Source organism: Lutra lutra, chromosome 8, assembly GCF_902655055.1.
Source record: "Lutra lutra chromosome 8, mLutLut1.2, whole genome shotgun sequence".
NCBI classification, from domain to species: Eukaryota; Metazoa; Chordata; class Mammalia; order Carnivora; family Mustelidae; genus Lutra; species Lutra lutra.
In genome coordinates this window covers 14,184,210-14,206,302 of record NC_062285.1, presented here as the reverse complement: position 1 = coordinate 14,206,302, position 22,093 = coordinate 14,184,210, and the positions used below count along the sequence as shown (strand labels likewise).

The 22,093-nt window shown below is 40.9% G+C and overlaps 3 protein-coding genes across 8 annotated transcripts in view; 1 reads left to right on the top strand and 2 right to left on the bottom strand.

Moving 5' to 3' along the window:
* The window catches only part of PDSS1 (decaprenyl diphosphate synthase subunit 1), a 54,582-nt gene extending 54,224 nt beyond the window's left edge, over positions 1 to 358 (bottom strand). For all 3 annotated transcript variants that reach the window (XM_047740188.1, XM_047740185.1, XM_047740186.1), the window contains exon 1: positions 226 to 358. In XM_047740188.1, the coding sequence (XP_047596144.1) occupies positions 226 to 354 (129 nt within the window). In that variant the 5' untranslated portion in view covers positions 355 to 358. The remainder of the gene's footprint in view (positions 1 to 225) is intronic.
* A 106-nt stretch (positions 359 to 464) lies between these two features.
* LOC125106316 (protein adenylyltransferase SelO-like) overlaps positions 465 to 22,093 on the top strand; it is a 37,058-nt gene continuing 15,429 nt past the window's right edge. For 2 of the 4 annotated variants that reach the window (XM_047740171.1, XM_047740170.1), the window contains exons 1-12: positions 468 to 1,035; positions 4,837 to 4,955; positions 5,587 to 5,715; positions 8,037 to 8,101; positions 8,189 to 8,245; positions 8,333 to 8,431; positions 8,621 to 8,688; positions 10,703 to 10,790; positions 12,732 to 12,801; positions 13,571 to 13,643; positions 16,277 to 16,360; positions 17,685 to 17,814. In XM_047740171.1, the coding sequence (XP_047596127.1) occupies positions 801 to 1,035; positions 4,837 to 4,955; positions 5,587 to 5,715; positions 8,037 to 8,101; positions 8,189 to 8,245; positions 8,333 to 8,431; positions 8,621 to 8,688; positions 10,703 to 10,790; positions 12,732 to 12,801; positions 13,571 to 13,643; positions 16,277 to 16,360; positions 17,685 to 17,814 (1,217 nt within the window). In that variant the 5' untranslated portion in view covers positions 468 to 800. Of the gene's footprint in view, positions 1,036 to 4,836; positions 4,956 to 5,586; positions 5,716 to 8,036; positions 8,102 to 8,188; positions 8,246 to 8,332; positions 8,432 to 8,620; positions 8,689 to 10,702; positions 10,791 to 12,731; positions 12,802 to 13,570; positions 13,644 to 16,276; positions 16,361 to 17,684; positions 17,815 to 22,093 lie in introns of all 4 variants that reach the window. The other 2 variants (XM_047740172.1, XM_047740168.1) reach the window with 2 other exon arrangements.
* APBB1IP (amyloid beta precursor protein binding family B member 1 interacting protein) overlaps positions 16,465 to 22,093 on the bottom strand; it is a 147,651-nt gene continuing 142,022 nt past the window's right edge. Inside the window, exon 14 of the mRNA XM_047740167.1 lies at positions 16,465 to 16,830. Coding sequence (XP_047596123.1) covers positions 16,711 to 16,830 — 120 coding nt within the window. The 3' untranslated portion in view covers positions 16,465 to 16,710. The remainder of the gene's footprint in view (positions 16,831 to 22,093) is intronic.

Sequence of the window (22,093 nt, the reverse complement as noted above, 5' to 3'; positions counted from 1 at the left end):
GCGCGGGGCGCCCCAGCTCCTGGCGGCCCCCCGGCGACCACCGCTCCACGTCCCCCCGCGGGGCTCGGGTCCCGGCGCCCAGCCAGCCCGTGGTCCCCCAGCAGCGCAGCCCCGCGGCCCCCAGCCCCGACGCACGTGCCGCTAGCTCCCATTCATTCCGCCGCGCCGCCGTCATTGGCGCCGTGACCTCTGCGCCCTGCCGTCGCCCGCGCCTCGGGGCCTCACCTGAGCGCTGGCGTCTGCAGCCGAGGGTGGCCCGGGCGGCCTGGCGCGGCCCGGGGAGCCGGGGCCGGGGCTCCCGGCCGCCGGCCTCCAGGAGCAGCAGCGGCGCCAGGACCACCGGCATGAGGCCATGGTCCGAGTCTGAAAGCCGCGGCGAAGCGCTGGCTCCGCCTGTGGCCGGGCGGCCCGCCTCCCGGGACCCGGAGCCGGAAACTTGGCACAGGAAGAGCTTCGGCCCTTCCCCGGCCGCGCCTGCTCGCCCCTCCCCGGGCCGGCGCCGGCGGCGCGCTCCCGTGACGGCCGCGCGGGACCGCGGGCGCCCCGCCCTCGCCTGAGCCCAGCTCGCGCGAGCGCCACCCTCCCCGCCCCTGCCGGCTCCGGAACCCGGAGCGGCCCCGCGGGACCTTCTGTCTGGGCGAGCCGTGTCTCCCGGACCCCGGCCTGCCGCTGCCGGGAGCCAGGAGCTCCAGCGGCCACCGTAAACATGGAGCTTTGGGAGACCGGCGGGTAACGAGAACTGCCACGGCGCCCAGCCCCGCAGTCGCCAGCTCTTCTGTTCCGCGTGTTGACGCAGCGAGATGACTCAGAGAATCGGGCTCCCGGTCTGGGGGCTCCCGGGTCCGCCGCTGTTTCTCTTGGGCGTGACCTGGCACGCCGTCGTCCGCTGCCCTTTGCTACCTGGCCTAGAAGGAAATGCCCGCCTTTTGCATCTTTCCAGTAACGTGTCGAACCGCCGGCTGGACTATTGTGAGACGGAAGCTAAATTAGCCTTGTCTCTCGACTTTTGGACTCTGTCCTCTGAAAACCTTATAGGTATATCGTGGCATAGATTGGCAGTCTGGCTCCTATCTGGGTAGGAGTCCCACTCGTGGGTGTACCTAGCTGTGTGAAATTGTTTAGTTTTAGTAATGTGGAACGTACTTGCCAGCCTAGGGGATCCTGGCATATGGACAGGATTGGTACCTGATGTGGGTTAGAAGACCTCTCCTTGGTCCTATAGCCGGATCTACTCCTCTCATGGTAATGAGAAAGCGGACTTAAAACAAATCCGTGGTGTAAATAGTGATTCAACGTGCGCACAGAGGCGGGGAGAGAAAGTGCAGGCGATAGGGGTACAGAAATGAAAGAAACTTCATCTGTCCTCAAGAAGTTCAACGTTATGGGGAAATAGACCGGCAAATAGGCAACTACAATTCTCTGAAATTTTTGTCTTCTTTTGAACCCTGCTTTTTGCATTTAAAAAATGAAAATACCCGTAGTACAGCTGAGGACATTATTTTTAAATTTCTCTTCAGAGTATTGTTTTTTACTGAATAAAAGCATAGAATAAAGTTTATTAAAATAAGCCAATCTTATGGTTTTTTCCCCCAATCTTGAAGAATATTATGTAAAAAAAAAAAAATGCCAGGTGTTTTACAAATAAAGTTTGTTAGTACACATCTATGACCTGATACAGGCTTGTGTTATTAAGAAATAACTCCGCGGGTAGACTATGCCATGGTAAAGTGTAGCAATTAAGACTTGTATTTACAACAATCCTACAACTTAGATTATTATCATTTGCCCTTTTTACAGATAGGGACACAGATAGGAGGATTTACATGTCTTCTCAAGCTCACAGTTGGCAGATACAGCACTATCTGCCAGGCCATTTTCATTTAGAGCTCGTTTTCCCTATTAAAACAAAATACCTAGCTCTTAAAGAGATGGAGCATGGCAAGGCTAAGTAGGGAGAGCGGATGACGTTTGTGAAGGTTTCTAACCACAGTGTAGCTAAGCTTTTGATGAGCCATAACCTACCAATAGGACCTGCAGAGTCCAAAGTAGTTCTTTGGACCCAGCGAGGCCAAGCCTGTGTCTAGGAAGTTAAAACCATTGAGCTGTTCAAGGAACCTGGAAAGAACAGACTCCTCTTACGTACAGGCTAGGAACAACCTGGGTCTTTTTTACTGTACTTGTATGAACAAAACAACTGGTATTGACTGACAAACATGGAGTAGGTGCGTAATTGAAAGCATTTTTCAAAGTTGTTATTTTGATGTTAAGAGTGGACTTTAAGAAGACATCTTTCCATAGTGATGATACCGTCCAAAACATGATCTATGGTAGGACCAGGTTTTATAGCCAAGGAGAGATTACAGACATAATACTGTGTATACATGTATATCATGTCTTGACTCATAGCATTGCCTGAAAATGTCTTATCCTGCTGTTATGAGATAAATGATCAATGACTATCAAGGTAACTGTGGTAAGAACATTTACTGAGAGAAGAGGTTCAGACATTGCTGCACTGAAAGATTAGCAATTTTTGTGGATTTCATAAGACAAAACTGAATGCTAAAGAATTTAATTTTGGAATGACTGATTTTTCTGAGTTGTTAAGATAAAGACTTACTGTACATTTGGAATTTTGTCTTGGATTGGGTTTATAGTCTATAACTGATTATTTGCTGGAAGTGTGACAAAGGTGAGGGGTGGGGACTTCTGAGGCAGTTAGCCTCTTTTCGTTCCACAGCCAATGACTAAGTGTATTGACTTTGCCAGAATGCGAATCAGTCAGTGCAAAATCGTGGGTATTAATGAACAGTGTATACTGTCTGTGCTCTACTAAAATGTTAGGGCATCATGGGGCACCTGGCTCAATGGGTTAAGGCCTCTGCCTTTGGCTCAGGTCATGATCCCAGGGTCCTGGGATTGAGCCCCGCATCGGGTTCTCTGCTCAGCGGGGAGCCTGCTTCCCTTCCTTTCTCTCTGCCTGCCTCTCTGCCTACTTGTGACCTCTGTCAAATAAATAAAAAATCTTAAAAAAAAGTTAGGGCATCATAATAAATGCATAAATTATAATTTAGTCTATTTCCACCTAGTGGCTCTCCTAAAAGAGAAGAAAATACACTGTTGGATCTTCTCCTTTTCATCGTGTTGTCAGGTTTTCTGTGGTGAATGCTGAAATCAGCTGTTTTTTGACTGACTACCCATTGGTTCCCCATCATGTGCTTCACAAACCATATATTTAGGAGAAAATGTAAAGGTTAAATCCGGTCCACATTTGCCTGTTTTTATACTCATCTGGGAAAGATAGAAGAGTACTCTTATTTCTGTTATAGCTGACATTTGGTTCACCTAGGCTTGGGATAAATAGAAGTTAATCTGAACAGTTGGATAAATTGTCTTGATGCCGCCTTTCTGTACTGATGCAAAATACCATTTTTATTATATAGAGAATTCTTAACATTACTTTGGGCTGTTTCTGTTCTTTTTATTGAGTCCCTTTGCATCTGTTTTGGGGATAACTTTTTAGTTACTGTGTTTTTATAATTTAGGATAAGAAAACTCCCATTTCTAAAAAAATTGGTTTTTATTTTTCAAGATTTACACTTTAAGATGATCAGCTTTTTTTTTTTTTTTTAAGATTTTATTGATTTATTTGACAGAGAGAGATCACAAGTAGGCAGAGAGGCAGGCAGAGAGAGAGGGGGAAGCAGGCTCCCTGCTGAGCAGAGAGCCTGATGCAGGTCTCCATTCCAGGACCCTGGGATCATGACCTGAGCTGAAGGCAGAGGCTTTAACCCACTGAGCCACCCAGGTGCCCCGATAAGCTTTTTTTTTTTTTTTAAAGATTTTATTTAGAGAATTTAGAGAGAGAGAACACATAAGCAGGAGAAGCAGCAGAGGGAGAGGGAGAAGCAGCAGAGGGAGAGGGAGAAGCAGGCTCCCCACTGAACAGGAAGCCATGACCTGAGCCTAAGGCAGATGCTTAACCAACTGAGCCACCCAGGTGTCCCTAAGATGATCTGTTTCTTCAAAAAAAATCCTACTAGGATGTTGGTTGGGTTGCCATATGTTTATTAAATAATTTAGTTACACTGGCATCTTGACAATATAACCTCTATCCAGAAACAAGTTTTTGTGTCCCCTTGTTTTGTGATTTTAGTAATACATCTGCCCTCTTCTGTTTGGTTTTTTTCTGTTTTAATTGGTTTGGATTAGAAGAACAGATTAAGATTTTTTAAATTGTATTTAAAAGAAAATACGTTCTGAGTATCTAAAGCATGTTCAAAACTCTTTTTGTACAGCTTTTAAAATAAGGTACATGTGTTTTAGCGCATGTTTTCTACATTTAGTAAAACATCTGTTGTCTGGTGTTGGAGTTTTTTGTAACTGTTTTTTTCAGTAATTACGATTTTCTAAAGGACAGAAAGAATGTGATTAATTGCCTAATATTTTGGGGTTGGATTACATTGAATTGGCTAGTACTATAATTCTAAAAGTATAATGCAGCTCACCTCCATTTTGCTTATACATTCTTATTTATAAACATTGTGTATCCTGTTGGCCTCCCACAAGTGAAAATCCTCAAAGACATGGTATGTGTCTTGTTTTAAACTTTTTCCATCTCCCATCTTCTTGGATGGTTCCATTTACTGTGTTATAGGAATACTGGATAGATACGGTTGAAAATGACAAAATAGACTTTAAATAATAAAGTGGGAAGAAGAGTGGTATAAATTGATTTTCTTGAAGAACTATAGTCCTAAGGAATATTAATGTTGTCTCTGGAACAATTGAGAATACTTCTTAAGAAGAGTTGTTTTGTTTTGTTTTTTTAATCAGCTGTGTTCCCAGTGGATCCTGTTAAAGAAAATTACGTTCGTAAAGTGAAAAACTGTATTTTTTCAGTTGCCTTCCCTACTCCTTTCAAATCAAGAGTACGTCTTGTAGCAGTTTCAAAGGTTAGGCTTTATTTTTTCACAACAAAAATAATTCATTATAGCTGTTGTCTAAAAGAGATAGTCACACTGTTTGAGTTGAATTGTTAGTCTATTGGTAAATGATTATATTTGTGTTTAAATTCAGACATTTGGAGAATGTCATTCTTAGAAATCACTTTTTGATACTGATTGCTAGACCCTAGTACTCCATTTCATCTTAAAGTTGACTTACAAAGATACATTTTTTTGAACAAAAGGGGCAAATGAGTTTAATTTTTAGAAACGGGTTATAATAACAAATGATAAATTGTTTCTCATGATACAATTGGATTTGGGGTAGAAATAGAACATTTACTTTTTTCTAGTTCCTTTAAAGAATGCGTGCTAAGAAAAATAGTATTTTTACTATGGATCACAAGAATTACATAAAAATTTTAAAACTATCTAATAGAACTGATTTTCCCAAATAGCACAAATAATCATATAAAGTATGGTATATCCCTCATGAGAAAATATTAATGTACTTTTAGAAGAGTTTCATTCTCTAAATTTTCTTTCTTCCATCAAGTCTCTTTTCTCAAAATTATTAAAGGATTACTTAAGTTTGTAAGGTGTTTTTGTTTTGTTTTGTTTTGTTTTTTTCCTGCCTCAGGAGGTTCTAGAAGATATTTTGGACCTTGACTTCCGTGTCTCAGAAACAGATGATTTTATCCGGCTTGTGAGTGGTGAAAGGATAGTATTTGGATCCATTCCACTGGCTCACAGATATGGTGGGCATCAGGTATGAGTAGTATCAGGATGACTTCCCTCATGTAAGATATAAACAGCTGGTGGAGATGCTTTCCTATTTATGAAGTTATTTTGCATTAATTCCTCTAATGCTAGTGTATGGAGACTACGACAAGATGTTTCTAGAATGTGTCATCATAAGATATTTATAACTAGCTGATGTGATTTCTTGCCGTAAGAAAGCTAATGCCCAACTTCCTTTGATGGAATGGAGAAAACTGGGGTAGCGCTTATGTAAAATTTCTGAGAATTATTGCTAGAGAGCTCATTCAGGGAAGTTTCAGATAAGAGATGTAGGCAAAGTCAAGTAGCACAACAAGTCAATATAAAAGCCCTAAAATGACAAAGAGATTATAGTTTTTCCAGTGTAGCTGCAGAACAAAGTTTTAGAACTGCTAGAAACGGCTAGAATTTAATCAGGATTAACTGGGGGTGTTATATATGCTGAAAAAATTAAGAAAGCACCCTCTAGAAGTGAAGTTAAGATATTGAAGCAAGTTCAGGTTGTGGCATCTGACTAAATTAAAAAAGAGAGAGAAGGAACACAGGACCAATGGTTGAACTTGCTGTGACTTTTCCTGTGAACCAGATAAGATTAACAGTCTGATTGTCAGGGGGCTTGTTTCCTTTGGAATATATATTAGGAAAAGCAGCAAAATGTAATGGGTTTGGAGTAAGGATTCCACAGTTCAAAAAGCCATTCCCCATTTAGGTTAAATTCATTAGATAGCGTTTTGTACTCACATGTACTGTTAGAGTACAAATGCAGACCTTAAGCCCTGCAGAGTTTTGTTAAGCTGTATTTTTTGGTAGGTTTTTTTTTTTTTTTTTTTGGCTTTTTTTTTTGGTAGTATAGTATATTCGATTTTTTTAAATCAATTTCACATTTCATCTCTTGCTTCTCTCTGATTTGAAATTATAAAGATTTATTTATAAGGATGGGTTTGTAATTTTTTAAAAAAGACTTTATTTATTTATTTGACAGACAGAGATTGCAAGTAGGCAAAGAGGCAGGCAGAGAGAGAGGGGGAAGCAGGCTCCCTCCTGAGCAGAGAGCCTGATGTGGGGCTTGATCCCAGACCCTGGGATGATGACCTGAGCTAAAGGCAGAGGCTTTAACCCACTGAGCCACCCAGGCACCCCAGGTTTGTCATTTTGAACAGTAATTGATTTTTATTAACAGAGAACTACCTTCTTGTTTCCCCTGACACTCCTGGCTCTGGATTCACCATTCTTTCTATTTATTTTTCACGGTGTGGGATATACCTAATGCATTGTTGACTTTAGAAATTGCCAGAGTATGCTGAGAGTACCTCTCAAGATTTGCGCTTTTAGAGGTAGCTAGAGATAGCAAAAATTAATGGTGATCTCTTCCTGGTAAAGATGAAAAATTAAAATAATGAGTAGATTTTTCTCAAATTTATGTTTTTCATAGTTTATAGAACTTTTTTGTGCCAAGAGCTATAAAGGTGCATGAGACCTGTCCCCTTAGCTCTGAATGCTAACTAATACTCTAGGGGAGAGGATAAAGAAATCAATTCCGATAACATCAGGGTCTTGATAGGGTTAAGTATAGGACTTAGGGGAATTCACAGAGCCCTCCTGGTCCCAGAAAGTCAGAGACACTTTCTGGTGGAAGTAACATGCATGTGGAAAATGGAACGATGTCTAAGTTAGCAAATCACTGTTGGTAATGATAATTATTACCATCTCACGAGCACTTGCATTATGTTGGACATAGTACAGAGCATCCGTTGGCATTCATTCTTAAAACAACCTGGCAAGGGTTATCCCATTTTACAGAAATGAAAGGTCAGTCTCAGTGGGATTATGTAACCCAGATTTCTGTAGCTAGTAAGTGGCTAACTGGGAGTTGGGCAACCACAACAGAAAATGTTGAAAACAGCTAACTATGTAAGTTCAAAAGCATATTTTCAGTTACAAGTATGTTCTTGATTTTATATCACATACATATTCTATAGGCAAACTTTCTATGAATGAATTGTTCCTAGTTCATATTCTGAAATTAAATAGGTCAGTAGATTAGTTCTAAATATTCTACACCTTACCAACTGGAGCTCAGCTGTAAGATGAAGAAGTTAATCATATGTCTCAAATTTATATTTTTAAAATGAATTTCACTTATGTGTTATTGATTGAATTTTTTTTCACCTTTGTTCAAGTTGTTGATTCTTATAATCCTAAAAATGCAATACCCCATTCTCAATTTTGACAAAATAACTTCAGCTATAAAATTACTATGAAAACTTTAAAGGGTAATAAGCATGAATAATTTTCCTTTTTCTCCTTTAGTTTGGGATATGGGCAGGTCAGCTTGGGGACGGAAGAGCTCACCTAATTGGAATTTACATGAACAGGTACCACGTGTTTTCTGGTATAATAGCTTTTCTGCTAAATAGTAACATGAATCTTCTAATACTTAGATTTTTTTGTTGTTGTTGAAGGCAGGGTGAAAAGTGGGAGCTCCAATTAAAGGGCTCAGGAAAGACTCCATACTCCCGGTACAGTTGGTATTTTTTTTCAGTCATCTAAATAAAAATTGATGTTTCATTACAACTGAAAACCTTTTTTTCTCTTATTTGACCTAGAAATGGTGATGGCAGAGCTGTACTTCGTTCCTCAGTGAGAGAATTTTTATGCAGCGAGGCTATGCACTCTCTTGGAATTCCAACTAGCAGGGCTGCAAGGTAATTCCTTTTTCCTTGAAGCTGACTTTCAGGAATGCGTCATGTTATCTGCAGGCATGTGTCAGTAAATTGAGCTGATAGATCTATGGTAGCATGATTTCTCATTGTTTCTTATGGTTTCAGGTACTTCTTGGTAGCTTGCTAGGAGTGAACATGTAACTTTAATTGTTGGATTCTCTTATGTTTCAGTCTGGTTGTGAGTGATGATGAAGTATGGAGAGATCAATTCTACAATGGAAACGTTGTGAAAGAAAGAGGTAATAATAATTTTTAGAATATACATAAAATTAGGCTAAGTTCTTAAAGAAGAACAGATCCTGGACATCTTTGCTGTCTTTTTAAAATATGACCTTTGGGGGCGCCTGGGTGGCTCAGTGGGTTGAGCCTCTGCCTTTGGCTCAGGTCATGATCGCGGGTCCTGGGATCGAGCCCCGCATCAGGCTCTCTGCTCAGCGGGGAGCCTCCTACCCCCTCTCTCTTTGTCTGCCTCTCTGCCTACTTGTGATCTCTGTCAAATAAATAAATAAAAACTTTAAAACAAATTAAAAAAAAATGACCATGGTTCCTTAAGATGTAATTGTATCACTAGGATATTACCATAGGATATCCTTTCCTACATCCTTACATCACTAGCCCTTTGGTTTCAAACATAGACATCTGGGAAGTGAAAAAATGTTTATGGATAGCCAGCAAAATGTTACAAAGCTGGAACCCAAAAGTTCATACACTTTCTTCTAAGGAGAGACCCTCAGACCTTTCCTCAGAGCCTGAATCCTTGCTCTTCATGCTTGCTTCTGATTGATTCAGTTAACTTTTTCCTCAGCCTTTAGTAAGCCAGAAATTAAAAGGGGTGAGATTTGTGCTGTAGGGCAGCAAAGAGAAACAGTGAGAGAAACTTGACCTTGAATGGAAGAGACCTAAAAAATCAATAATAAGTGTATTTGATTGATGGATTGATTGTAAGCTCTACACCAGCATGGGACTTGCACTCGTACCCTGAGATCAAGAGTTGCATGCCTGAGGTGCCTGGGTGGCTCAGTGGGTTAAAGCCTCTGCCTTTGGTTCAGGTCATGATCTCAGGGTCCTGGGATCGAGCCCCACATCGGGTTCTCTGCTAAGTGGGGAGCCTGCTTCCTCCTCTCTCTCTGCCTGCCTCTCTGCTTACTTGTGATCTCTCTCTGTCAGATAAATAAATAAAATCTTAAAAAAAAAAAAAAAGAGTTGCATGCCCTACCGACTAAGCCAGCCAGCCACCCAATATTAAACTTATTCAACAGTTTAGAAAGTAGAGCCACTGAGGGCTGCTGACAGCCCTGTCTGCTCTGTTGGGTCCCGTGGACGTCATTGGATGACCAGGCAACCTTTTTTGCTGATGATCATGGTGATTCACTGAGGACATGTGTTATATTCTTTATGCTTTAGCATCTAATATGTTTTGACAAAATTTTCATAAAAAGCAATCCCCCTAAAATATTCATGCTTGAAGGAGTTAAGGGTTATTTACCTTTGAGATTAGGAAGGATTTCAGTTGGGGGAGAAGAGTGTGCATACACAGAGAGCAAGGAATAGCACAAAGGCCCAGAGGTAGCAGTGGGGGTGGGATTGTGTGGAAAGGTGGCACCAACAGAGCAGGAGGCTTTGTTTTCTGGAATAGACCTCATCTTCACATCCAAACACACGCAAGGCAGCATTCTTTTTGGGGAAAAAAACATGCATTCTCTTTACTAATTGTATTACTAATGCCTATAGTCAAGACACAAAGCAGCAAAAGAAGGCCGCAAACATTAACACAAAAATACATAGATTCACTGTCTTTCTTCCGTGTTTCATAAGTTAGAACGTATGCAAACGTTTATTTATTGAAGTGGGTTTTCAATTAGTTACACCAAGAGAAGGCGCTTGCGGGGACTATGCCATGTAAATCATTTACTAATGCCCTATTTCAGGATGACATATGGGGAAGATGTCGCAACAGAGGAGACAGTGGGAATCCTGTGTTTGGAGCCTAACAGTTTAACTGAGCAGCCTTTAGTGAGGTTAGAGCCTTCATATTTATGAAAGTGTTGTGGTTCCTGACATTTGAACCAATTCAAGGCTTAAAGAAATAGAGAAAAATCCTTGATCCTTTCTAGGGTATCATTAGTTGCTTTTCTGATAAATTGGGTGCCTGTATTATTTTTTTACTAAAATAATTTAAATTTTTAGAGAAGTATATTATGCTGTATTTGCAGTTTAAAATGCTAAAAATATGCTAAAATGTGTGTTTTTCAGGTGCAATAGTGCTGCGTGTTGCAAAATCATGGTTTAGAATTGGATCATTAGAAATTTTGGCTCATTATGGTGAACTGGATTTACTAAGGTTAGAAAATGATTTTTTTTTAATGATAGGAGACAATTAAAAAATGCTTGTATATGTACTGTGAAGTTAAAATATTTTTGGTTTTCTTAGAAGTTAAAATCAAATATTTTAATTAATAAATATTTTAACACTCACTACATGTGGGTTTTCTAGGAGGCCAAAAGAAGTGTGAGACCCAGTAGACCTTTTGCTCAAGGAATTTTTAATCTGATAGGCAGCCCAGTTGTAGCTGAGGGCCTCGTGCCATTTGGAGCCCTGGGTGGAAGTGATTCAACCCCCCTCCAAATCCTCAGTCTACAGAGATCAAAGATCTCCTTTCAACTTCTGGGTTCCCAGAGTGTGTCTTCACTCTCGTGTCTCTTCCCCAGACTGCGGTTTTGACACCTGTGAGATGCCTGCTTTGCTCTGGGTTGACCCACAGCTGAAACTCGGCCCCTTCAGAAGGACAAAAGCAGGCAAACAGGCAAATGTACATAGAGCATTTAAGAACAGAATGTGTCTCACTGAAGTTTTTCTGCAAGGAGCACAGAGGATGGCTTCAAAAGAGCAAAAGCAACGGATTCTTGCTCTTGCATCACACAGTACAGCTTCCAGCATTTTGTGACGTCTTAGCGCCTGCAGCGTCTCTACTTACACAATTCCGTCTTCCCCAGGCCGATTTAACAAGAGGTGTCTTCAGGCAGAAACATTTCCTTCTTTCAGAGGAATTCTGCTTCCTTTTGTTAAGATAACACAGTTGGAAAAAGTTCTAAAAAGTCACATAGATTCTCTTAGACAAACTCGAGTCCTTTGGGGTGTGGATCCTGTGTTGTAGGTGTCAGCGCAGGAAGTCCCGATGCCTGGGCTGTGAAGGATGCGGGGAGAGAAGCCCCGAGGAAAATGAGGAAGCAGAGTAGAGAAGTCATCACACTGGCCAGAGCCGTTTCTGAGTCTCTTACTTAGCAAATGTTCTCAGAACTCCTGGTCATCCTGCTTGTTGAGAAGAGTTGTCTGCGCTCACTGGGCATTATTTCTAACTTCCCATTTGTTTTTTGGGTCCCTTCGGATTGGATTCATGATGTCACTGAAATTGCCCCATCTGGTGGTAGTACTTCTATAATAGTTCACTTATTTCTGACATTTGATGTATATTAGTGACCGCCACCTCCTAAAACTCTATCGGCTCACGTAAACCACATATATATTCCTTTTCGTTTCCCAAATGCTTGCAACAGTTCTTGACATACAAGCTCTTATTCACATGATTAAATTATTAAATGATTAGAAAAATGCATATATACACGAACTCTAATCCATTCCTTTTGTTTTGACTGGCTTTTAATAATTCCCTAGTCACATCTACAACCCCCAGTCTTTTTTATGGCTTCTTTCTTATCCAATACATTCAACACTATAGTTAGTTGACAAGTCAGTTAAAATAGGGAATAAAAAATATGATACACAGACAACTTAAATAACTTTGAACAATGGACAGTCTTTTGCCGCCCCACATTTGTGAAGCCTTATGTGACCTTGCAGACATAAATAATTATTCCCTGCTCTGTTATCTGTGTAACTTTTATATTCTGTTATTGGATGTGTTACACTGTAATGTCATTATTTCTTCGTGTGTTCTTCTCCCTAATGGGCTCTGTGTGCTTTGAGATTTGGGTCCTCTGGATCTGGGTCTTGGCATCCTTTCGCCCAATACGTGCACCTGGTGCGGCTTACAGTAGATGTGCATTTGTAATACACATGGCGGAATCTAATACTGTCTTAGATACTCATTTCCCATTGTGACTGGTATTGAGGAAGTATTTCTCTATGGCTGTTTTTTAGAGTAAAATCTTATTTTAATTCTTAAAATTTGAAGCTTGAATCTAGTGGCTTCCTGGATGTCAAGGGTGGATTTAGATAATTTGTTATGGGGGGACGCTGATGCTTTCTCCTTCTTTTCTCCAGGACGTTACTCGACTTCATCATACAGGAGCATTTCCCCTCAGTAAAGGCCACAGAACCTAACAGATATGTGGTAAGTTTGGTCAGAGAAAGAGAAAGGTCAATACTCAGTTTTCTCTTCTGGCCCGCCAACATCAACGGTTACAACTTAGAACTTGCCTGGGTAGGTAGGAAAGGAAATGGAGTGCACTTTGAACATTTTGTTAGGTGAGGGGAAGGTGAACCACTTCATAAACAAGACACAGATAAGAAAGTTGTTTTGTTTGAAAGGTATCCAGAGAAAAAGAACAGGTGCTGCTACCTCTTGACTCTGGATGTGATGTTTTGCACACGTTTTGTAACTTGATCTTACGTAGTCTTTTCTCACACGTGAGAAATACAGATATTTCTGTAGTAGTAGTAGTTCTAAAATAAACACAATACGTAACAGGAAAATGTGATTTTCTATTCTTGTGGAAATGATTTGGTCTTCATAACCCTCTTTCATTCTCTTAGCAGCCACAGCGAAGGGAATTCCATTATTTTTCTTTGTGATTCATTTCAAAGTTTAAGAACTTACTTTGCTTACATTTAACTCCCTTGTGCTGAATTCTAATGCTTTTCCTGTTCTTATTGGACATGGAGAAGGCCTGGTAATAATACTATGTCTGGGCCTTTATTTATTATTTCTCAGTGACTAATTCCATATTCTTCCATTTTTTTTTCTTACATTTGTTAGTTTCCATTCCTTTTTCATCTTTTGATATCCTGAATTCTTTCCATGTTCTCCCCACGACTTAGCAGAAGATCCTAAAAGAGTATACATTCCTGAAAATCTGAAAAATTTCTAAATTTTATTTTAGGAGTTTTTCTCTATGGTGGTATCAAAGACGGCACAACTCATTGCCTTGTGGATGTCTGTTGGTTTTGCTCATGGTAAGTCATCTACCGATGCTTCATTTTCTTGATGAGAAAGTAGAGTTAATTTGTTGAAGCAGAACACTCCATTTTTGTGTACTTCAAAACATTCCTGCTGATGAGCTTAACATTTATGACGTATGAATTTGTTTTTAGCAACAGAGAAGCAATTTTCTTGTGTTTAAAATGGTTTTGAATGGAACGGTATGCACAAGATAGAATAAGCATCCTCAATTCAACAAGGATGTTATTACCTGTAAAACTTTCTTTTTTTAAAAAAAGATTTTATTTATTTAAGTATTTTAAATAAATTATTTAAATATTTAATACAAATATTTTATTAATAAAAATAATAATTCAAAAAATTAATAATAAAATTATTTATTTAAAATAAATATTTAGGGGCGCCTGGGTGGCTCAGTAGGTTAAGCCGCTGCCTTCGGCTCGGGTCATGATCCTGGGGTCCTGGGATCGGGCCCCGCATCGGGCTCTCTGCTCGGCAGGGAGCCTGCTTCCTCCTCTCTCTCTACCTGCCTCTCTGCCTGCTTTTGATCTCTCTCTGCGAAATAAATAAATAAAATCTTTAAAAAAAATTTTAAATAAATAAATAAATAAATATATATATATATATATATATATTTTTTTTTTTTTTTTTTTAAAGATTTTACCTATCTATCCGACAGAGATCACAAGCAGGCAGAGAGGCAGGTAGAGAGAGAGGAGGAAGCAGGCTCCCTGCCGAGCAGAGAGCCCGATGCGGGGCCCGATCCCAGGACCCCGGGATCATGACCTGAGCCGAAGGCAGAGGCTTTAACCCACTGAGCCACCCAGGCGCCCCTTATTTATTTATTTTAGAGCGCACAAGAAGGTAGAAGGGGAGGGGCAGAGGGGGAGGGAGAGGGACAAGCAGACTCCACGCTGAGTGCAGAGCCTGACCCTGGAAGCTGGACTTGATTTCACAATCCCAAAGATCGAGACCTGAGTCAAAAGCAAGAGCTGGACGCTTAACCAACTGAACCACCCAGGTGCCCCAGCCTTAAACGTTTTCAACCACGTGGCTACACGATATATTTTGGTCACTTTAAAACTGTTTTTAAAATCTCAATTATAGGGACGCCTGGGTGGCTCAGTTGATTAAGCAGCTGCCTTCGGCTCAGGTCATGATCCCAGCGTCCTGGGATCGAGTCCCACATCGGGCTCCTTGCTTGGCAGCGAGCCTGCTTCTCCCTCTGCCTCTGCCTGCCACTCTCTCTGCCTGTGCTCACTCTCGCTTCTCTCTCTATGACAAATAAATAAATAAAATCTTTAAAAAAAAAATCTCAATTATAAAAGCACTGTATGCTTATGGTAAAGAATGGTAAGTATAGGGCGCCTGGGTGGCTCAGTCGGTTAAGTGGCTGCCTTAGGCTCAGGTTATGATCGCAGGGTCCTGGGATCAAGTCCTTGTGTGGCTCCCTGCTAGGTGGGGATCCTGCTTCTCCCTTTGCCCCTTCCCCTGGTCATGCTCTCTCTCTGGCTCATTCTCTCAAAGAAATTTTAAAAATCTTTAAAAAAAGGAATTGAAAGTATACAGAAGTGAGTGTAAATTTCATTCTCCAGGGTAATCATTATTAACCATTTTATATCAATATTTTTGGACTCTTTTAGGATGATACTCATACACGTCCTGTAAAAAACAGGGCTGGCTTGTGTGTTTGAAATCATTTAGCGTGTGTAGTTGCATAGGAAGGAGTATCTGCTCGAACTAAGAATAACTGAAAAACAAATCATGTATGTTCTACTGTCTCCAGATGAATACCTAAAGGGAATCCCACAGTGAGAAACTTCTTGAAATCCACTTAGCTGATCACACACATACTCTGTGTATCTGTCTTGGAGTGGGTTGGGGTAGGGAGAGCAGGGTAGATGTTTCAGAGTTTTTGCTGTTAGGAACCATGGCACAGTGCCTACCTTGCAACTGTATCTTCATATTCCTGAAGGCAACTTTTGAGGACAGACCCCTAACATAGGATGGCTGGGTTAGAGAGTCTGTACATTTAACATTTTGATAAACAGGGCCATCTTGCTCTGAAAAACACTGAAACCCGATAGCGGACACAGTTGCCAAATATCTTGTATTAGGCTGGCGTATCCATTCCCCGGCTTCCTCCTACCCCACACTCTGGCCACCAGCCCTAGCCCCCTTGCCTGGGAGGGCACACTCCCTCCCCCTTCTGCTAGGGTCTGCAGCTGAGGCCTGTAATGGGAGTGCATATCCATATTTTACCCTTTTCCCATCCTTTGGAAATAAATTCATCTTATTCCTTTACTAGTTTCACTTCCATTCCGAGTAACGTATATTTTTTTAAACAAATGCAAGAAATTGAGGATAAGTAAGAAGAAGTTGTATTTCTTGGGGCTTTTGTTCTGTAGTATTTGAAATCTTTATGGGGTGAGGTATAAAACAAAAGGGTAAATTTAGTTAAAAGATGTAGTTTTAATATATATTAGGTATTTGATATCACCAGTTAAACTTTCAACTGATAACCCAATTTTATTTCACTTCCAAAACAAATGCATTTCCATTTTCCTATTCTTGATAATTTCATACATTTAAAAATGCTTTATTATTTTATTACTGTGATTTTGGAATCTTTTTGTTGTGCTTTCAGGTGTTTGTAATACTGATAACTTCAGTTTGTTATCCATTACAATCGACTACGGCCCATTTGGTTTTATGGAAGCCTATAACCCAGGTATGTGTGATTTATATATAAATATGTATGTGTGTACACACATATATCTTATTTCACCGAAAAATGATTACGGGTTTATTTTAGATAAGTTGTTATAGCTAATACAGTGTTGAGGTAGTAGAAAGAATTGGGTTCACTCATAAAACGGTCACTTTATGTAGTACTGAATGTTCCAGGTGCTACAGGGAAACAGAAATGAGCCCTTCGAGGTCTCTGCCCTTAAGGAATTACATATTAGAGAAGATGACAGGGAGGCAGTAGGGAACCTGTGTGTGACAGATGCATGTTTGACTTCTGGCATCTGAGCCACAGTGGCTCGGTGCCCTTCCCTGGACAAGTTACTTAACTTCTCACGTTACCAGCCTATAAAATGGAGGCCATAGTAACACAGTCCTTGCAAGGAGAGATCCAAGCAGGCTTTGTGGACGGTGTGATACTTGAGGTGGGGTTTGAAGGACATTTATGATCACCTGAAAAAAAATATATATATTTTTTAAGATTTCACTTGAGTGCAAGAGAGAGTAAGCATGAGCAAGGGAAGGAACAGAGGGAGTAGGAAAGAGAGAAGCAGATTCCTCACTGACCAGGGAGCTGGATGCAGGACTCGATCCCAGGACCCTGGGATCTTGACCTGAGCTGAAGGCAGACGCATAAGAGACTGAGCCACCCAGGCGCCCCTGATCACCTGAAAATTCTTACATAGTAGAAATATATTCCTCTATTAGGCAAATATTCATATTTAAAAAGAATTTCATGTGTATGGGTAGTAAGTGTTTATGTTAATTTTTAGTTAAATGTTTAACGTCAGAAAGATTTAATAAATGTAAACATATCTAATGAATATAAATTTATTAAGGTTAAATATAAACTTAGAAAGGGAGAGGACATTTATTACAATTATCTCCACTATGAAAGGCTAGTAATGGGCATCTGGATGGCTCAGTTGTTAAGCGTCTGCCTTTAGCTTAGGTCATGATCCCAGGGTCCTCGGATCGAGCCCCGAGTCAGGCTCCCTGCTCAGCAGGAGGCCTGCTTCTCCCTCTCCCACTCTCCCTGCTTGTGTTCTTTCATGGTCTCTCTCTAAATAAATAAATAAAATCTTTTTTGTTGTTGTTGTTTGTTTGTTTGTTTAAGATTTTATTTGAGAGCGAGAGAGTGAGAGCGTATGAGAGGGGAGAAGGTCAGAGGGAGAAGCAGACTCCCCATGGAGCTGGGAGCCTGATCCCACTCAGTCCTGGGGCTCCAGGATCATGACCTGAGCTGAAGGCAGCCACTTAACCAACTGAGCCACTCAGGTGCCCCTAATATTTTTTATTTTAAACAGATTTTGTCCCAAACACATCTGATGATGAAAGAAGATATAAAATAGGAAATCAGGCCAATATTGGGATGTTTAATTTAAACAAGTTGTTGCAAGCTTTAAATCCATTACTGGATCCTAGGCAAAAGAAGCTGTGAGTAAATCCAAAATCCACTAATTAAATCTGTATAAAATTACATTTGTATAATGATCATTTTTTCAAGCTAACATTTTAAGAACCATCTTAATATTTAGTCTTTAATAATGAAGCCATTTCAAACTGTATTTTTGTCTAGTACAGTTTTGGCTTTTTCCCCACAGTTATTAGGATGAAATGTTTCCCTATTTATTGCTTTTTAGGTGTTGTGAAATTTTAGCTTATTTCTTCTTTGATCTAAGGGTTATTTATCACTGTTTTTCTTAATATCTAATAATTGGGCTCATTTTATTCATATATTTTTATATGTGTTTGGTAAAATATACTATTTAAAATGTGTTGTTTTCTTTATGACCCCCAAATAATGAATTTTGTGCATCTGTAGTCAAAGGTTTTACTATATCAAATTGAGTGTATTATTCAAGGCCTTTATGACTCTATTTTTTTATCTATTCGATAAATTTGATGCGTTAGAAATGTGTATTAAGGGGCGCCTGGGTGGCTCAGTGGGTTAAGCCTCTGCCTTCAGCTCAGGTCATGATCTCAGGGTCCTGGGATCGAGTCCCGCATCGGGCTCTCTGCTCAGCAGGGAGCCTGCTTCCTCCTCTCTCTCTCTCTGCTTGCCTCTCTGCCTACTTGTGATTTCTCTCTGTCAAAAAAATAAATAAAATCTTAAAAAAAAAAAAGAAATGTGTATTAAAATCTCCCACTTTAATTGTATTTTTATTAAGTAATTTTTTCTGATGGTTTTAAATTTTAATATTTTGCTATTGTGTTATTGGTACACACAGGTTTTTACTTATATTTCCTTAAAAAAAAGTGCCTTTTAGCCTAAAACCATGACCCCCTTTATCTTGATTTAGCCTTTTAACTCCAAATTTCAATTTATCTGCTATTAATATTGCAATTCTTGCTTTCTTTTCGTTGGATTTGCCTCGAGTCTCACTTTGTTTTTCTACCTTTGTCATTTGTCTTACAGTATGTTTCTTGTAAAAACAGACAACACATATAGCCAGGTTTTGACTTAATGTGATGGTTTCGGTCTTAAGAGATGTGTGTAGGCTGTTTACATTTATTGTAACAACTGATTTATTTTATTCCTGTCTTATACTCTGCTTTATCTCTATTTTATGTATCAGTTCCCCGCCACCCCACCGGCTTTCCTTATCTATTTATGATTTGAGAAGTTCATTCATCACTCCCCCATCTCGATTTGGAAACTGCTGTATTCTCCACCTGCCGCTGGTAGTTATCTTCCTTTTCCTGCCACTTTCTCTACTGTTATGGGAAAATGAGTTTCCAAGTACTTTTCCTTCACTAAGATTCTATTGACTTATGTAAGTTTTCTCCTCCATTTCAGTGAGACTCAATTCTTTTCCTTTTTACCTCTAAGAACCCAACTGCCGGCCTTTGCTAATAAGGTAGTTTAGTATTTTGAATTTCAGACTGTTGTAGGTTTTTCTACAAAGCATAGGAAGTGTATCTCTCCCATTATAAGTCTTTGCCCTAGCGCTTCCCCACCTGCACAAGCCCACATTTCTAATCATTTCACTGCTGGCCACCGCTTTTTATTCAGGGTTTCATCTCGAAGTCTCTGTTTCAATTACTCTATTATTTCCCTTAGTGGGGTATAGAGGTGATGTATTTTCTGAATTCTCGAATAACCGTTACTATTTTTATTTTACGCTGACAGATGACTGAGACTAGGGCACTAGATTATGGATTCACTGGTATGTAACAGAAGCCCAAAATAATAGTAGTTTGAACAAGAGGGACATGGTTTTTCTCTCCCCTGAAAAGCGTGCAGGTTGGTAACTGAGGGCTGGTGGGGACTCTGCTAAGTCTCAGACGGCTTTGACTTTTCCATCCCACCATCCACTCACTGCTGAAGTCCTCAGTGTCCGGGATGGGGCACCATCTGGAACACCCAACTTCTGAGTGGCAGCGTGGAGAAGAGGCAAGTCTTCTCTATCGCAGGATACATGTCAGCATTTGTACACATCTCCTCCCTCCTTTCCCATCAGCCAGGACTTAATCATAGAGCCATCTGAGTGTAGGGGCCTTCCATTGTATCAGCCCAGCTGCACTGGTCCAAGTTTCCCTTCCCTGTATGGTTACGGGTTCCGTTGTAAGATCTGGAAGGCGGAAGTGAAGTCACGGAAGGTCAAATCCTTCCGAAAACCCCTTGTTCTGGCACCCATAGTGCTTCTGCTTCTCCGCCTGCAACTACGTACCCAGCGAGGGAAATCTCTGCTTTTGCTTACCTGTTGACTTTCTTCCCTTCACTTCTTTTTGTGCTTCTGGCACTCCATTCTTGGTATGAATCCCTCTTCATTTGTCCCCAAGTCTCTTATTTTTTTTTTCCTTATGCGTTCCATTTCTTTGCATTTTTGTGTAGGTTTTGTGGTATTTCTTCTCCCCAGTTTCCTAGGCCACTCAATTTGAGTCTCAGGAGTAACCGTCTTCCGTCTCAATCCACCCACTGAATTCTGTGGCCTGAAATACTGTCTTGGAGTTCCAGAAGGTCTACTGAGGCACAGTTTATTCTCCTGAAAGGTCTTACTATTGTTTTCATAGTGGTGTCTGTCTCTACTAGCCGTTCCATTGTGCTGAGAGCCAGCCGTTCTGGGGATCTTCTGTTTCTGCTCTCTCTGGCTATGAGAGGAGAACACTTGGGCGCTGCGTCATTTTCCTTTGCCTCTCCACGGGGGCTCCACTCCGGTTAAGCTGTGGTACCCCTTTCACGGGCTGGCAGAGGACCTGCAAGCAAGTTTTTAGCTTTCCACTCGGCCTCTCGTAGGCTGTCTCTCTGCTCCCAGCTCTCCTCAGCAGCCAAGGCTAGTATTCTCCTACCTTCGGGGTAGAGAGGTTTTAGCAGCTCTCCTGAAGCCTCGTGGAAGCCAGGGAGCCCACTAATTTTTTCCAGTAACACTTATACAGGTAGGGTCCTTGATGTCTTTGCTCTGCTCAGCCATGCTGTACCTCAAGATTGAGGGCCTGCAGCCTTGCTCAGCCCCTCTAGGCCTGCCTGCCTCCTCCAGGCCCTACCAGCTCAGAGGCCCAGGAGAGGGGCTAAATTAGAGCAGGGAAGGGCAGGCACCAAAAATTCATTTGAACCACCATCTTCCTTTGACATCTCTGGTTTAGTGTTTGGCCTTGAAGATTTTTAAAGGAAATCCCTTATCCCCCTTCGGGTGGTTCCTGTTGGGGGAGGGGCAGGGCTTCATGAGAGTACACAGTTCTTCTCTGGCTCCACTTAATTCCTCTCTGGGGGATGAAGGGTTAATGACCAGTTTGGTGAATTGGGGAGATGGATTTAAACCTGTATGGCTCATCCTATTAATACCTCTCTTTCTGGAGATCCGCCCAACCAGAGAAAGCATACATTTTCTGCTTTTTTATATGAAAATTTTACAGGGGTGTGCCCAAATGGGGGAGGGCCATAGATGTAACTGTTATTCTAGTAGTTGAGTGAATAAATCTTTCTAATGTAGGTACAAAACATTAACATGCCGATTGATCCATAGACTTAAGCCATATTTTCCAGACTAGCTTTTATTTTTTTTTTTAAAGATTTTATTTATTTATTTGACAGAGAGAGATCACAAGTAGACAGAGAGGCAGGCAGAGAGAGAGAGAGAGGGAAGCAGGCTTCTCGCTGAGCAGAGAGCCCGATGTGGGACTCGATCCCAGGACCCTGAGATCATGACCTGAGCCGAAGGCAGCGGCTTAACCCACTGAGCCACCCAGGCGCCCCAGACTAGCTTTTATCAATAATAAAGCTGAACTTTTTTAATCTCAGAGTCTGACTATTGTGTGATCTCTCCTTCTGAATTCAGGCTGAAGAAAAAAGGGTACATGGTTGCCTTTTTAAACAACAGAATAAATAATAAATAGACAACATTGTAGTGTTTATAATTAGTTACTCAAAATGAAATATCTAGCATATGGGGGTGCCTGGGTGGCTGAGTGGGTTAAGCCTCTGCCTTTGGCTCAGGTCATGATCTCAGGGTCCTGGGATGGAGACCGGCATTGGGTTCTCTGCTCAGCAGGGAGCCTGCTCCCCGGCCCCCCCACCCCACCTGCTGCTCTGCTTACTTGTGTTCTCTCTTTGTCAAATAAATAAATAAAATCTTAAAAAAAAAAAAGAGGAATATCTGGCATATGTATGTGAATAAGCATGAATAATAATCTAAGTATGTTAATAATTATATAGAATGTTAAGATATTTCTTGATGTAACCACTGGGCATTGAACTCCTTGAGGGCCAGATCAC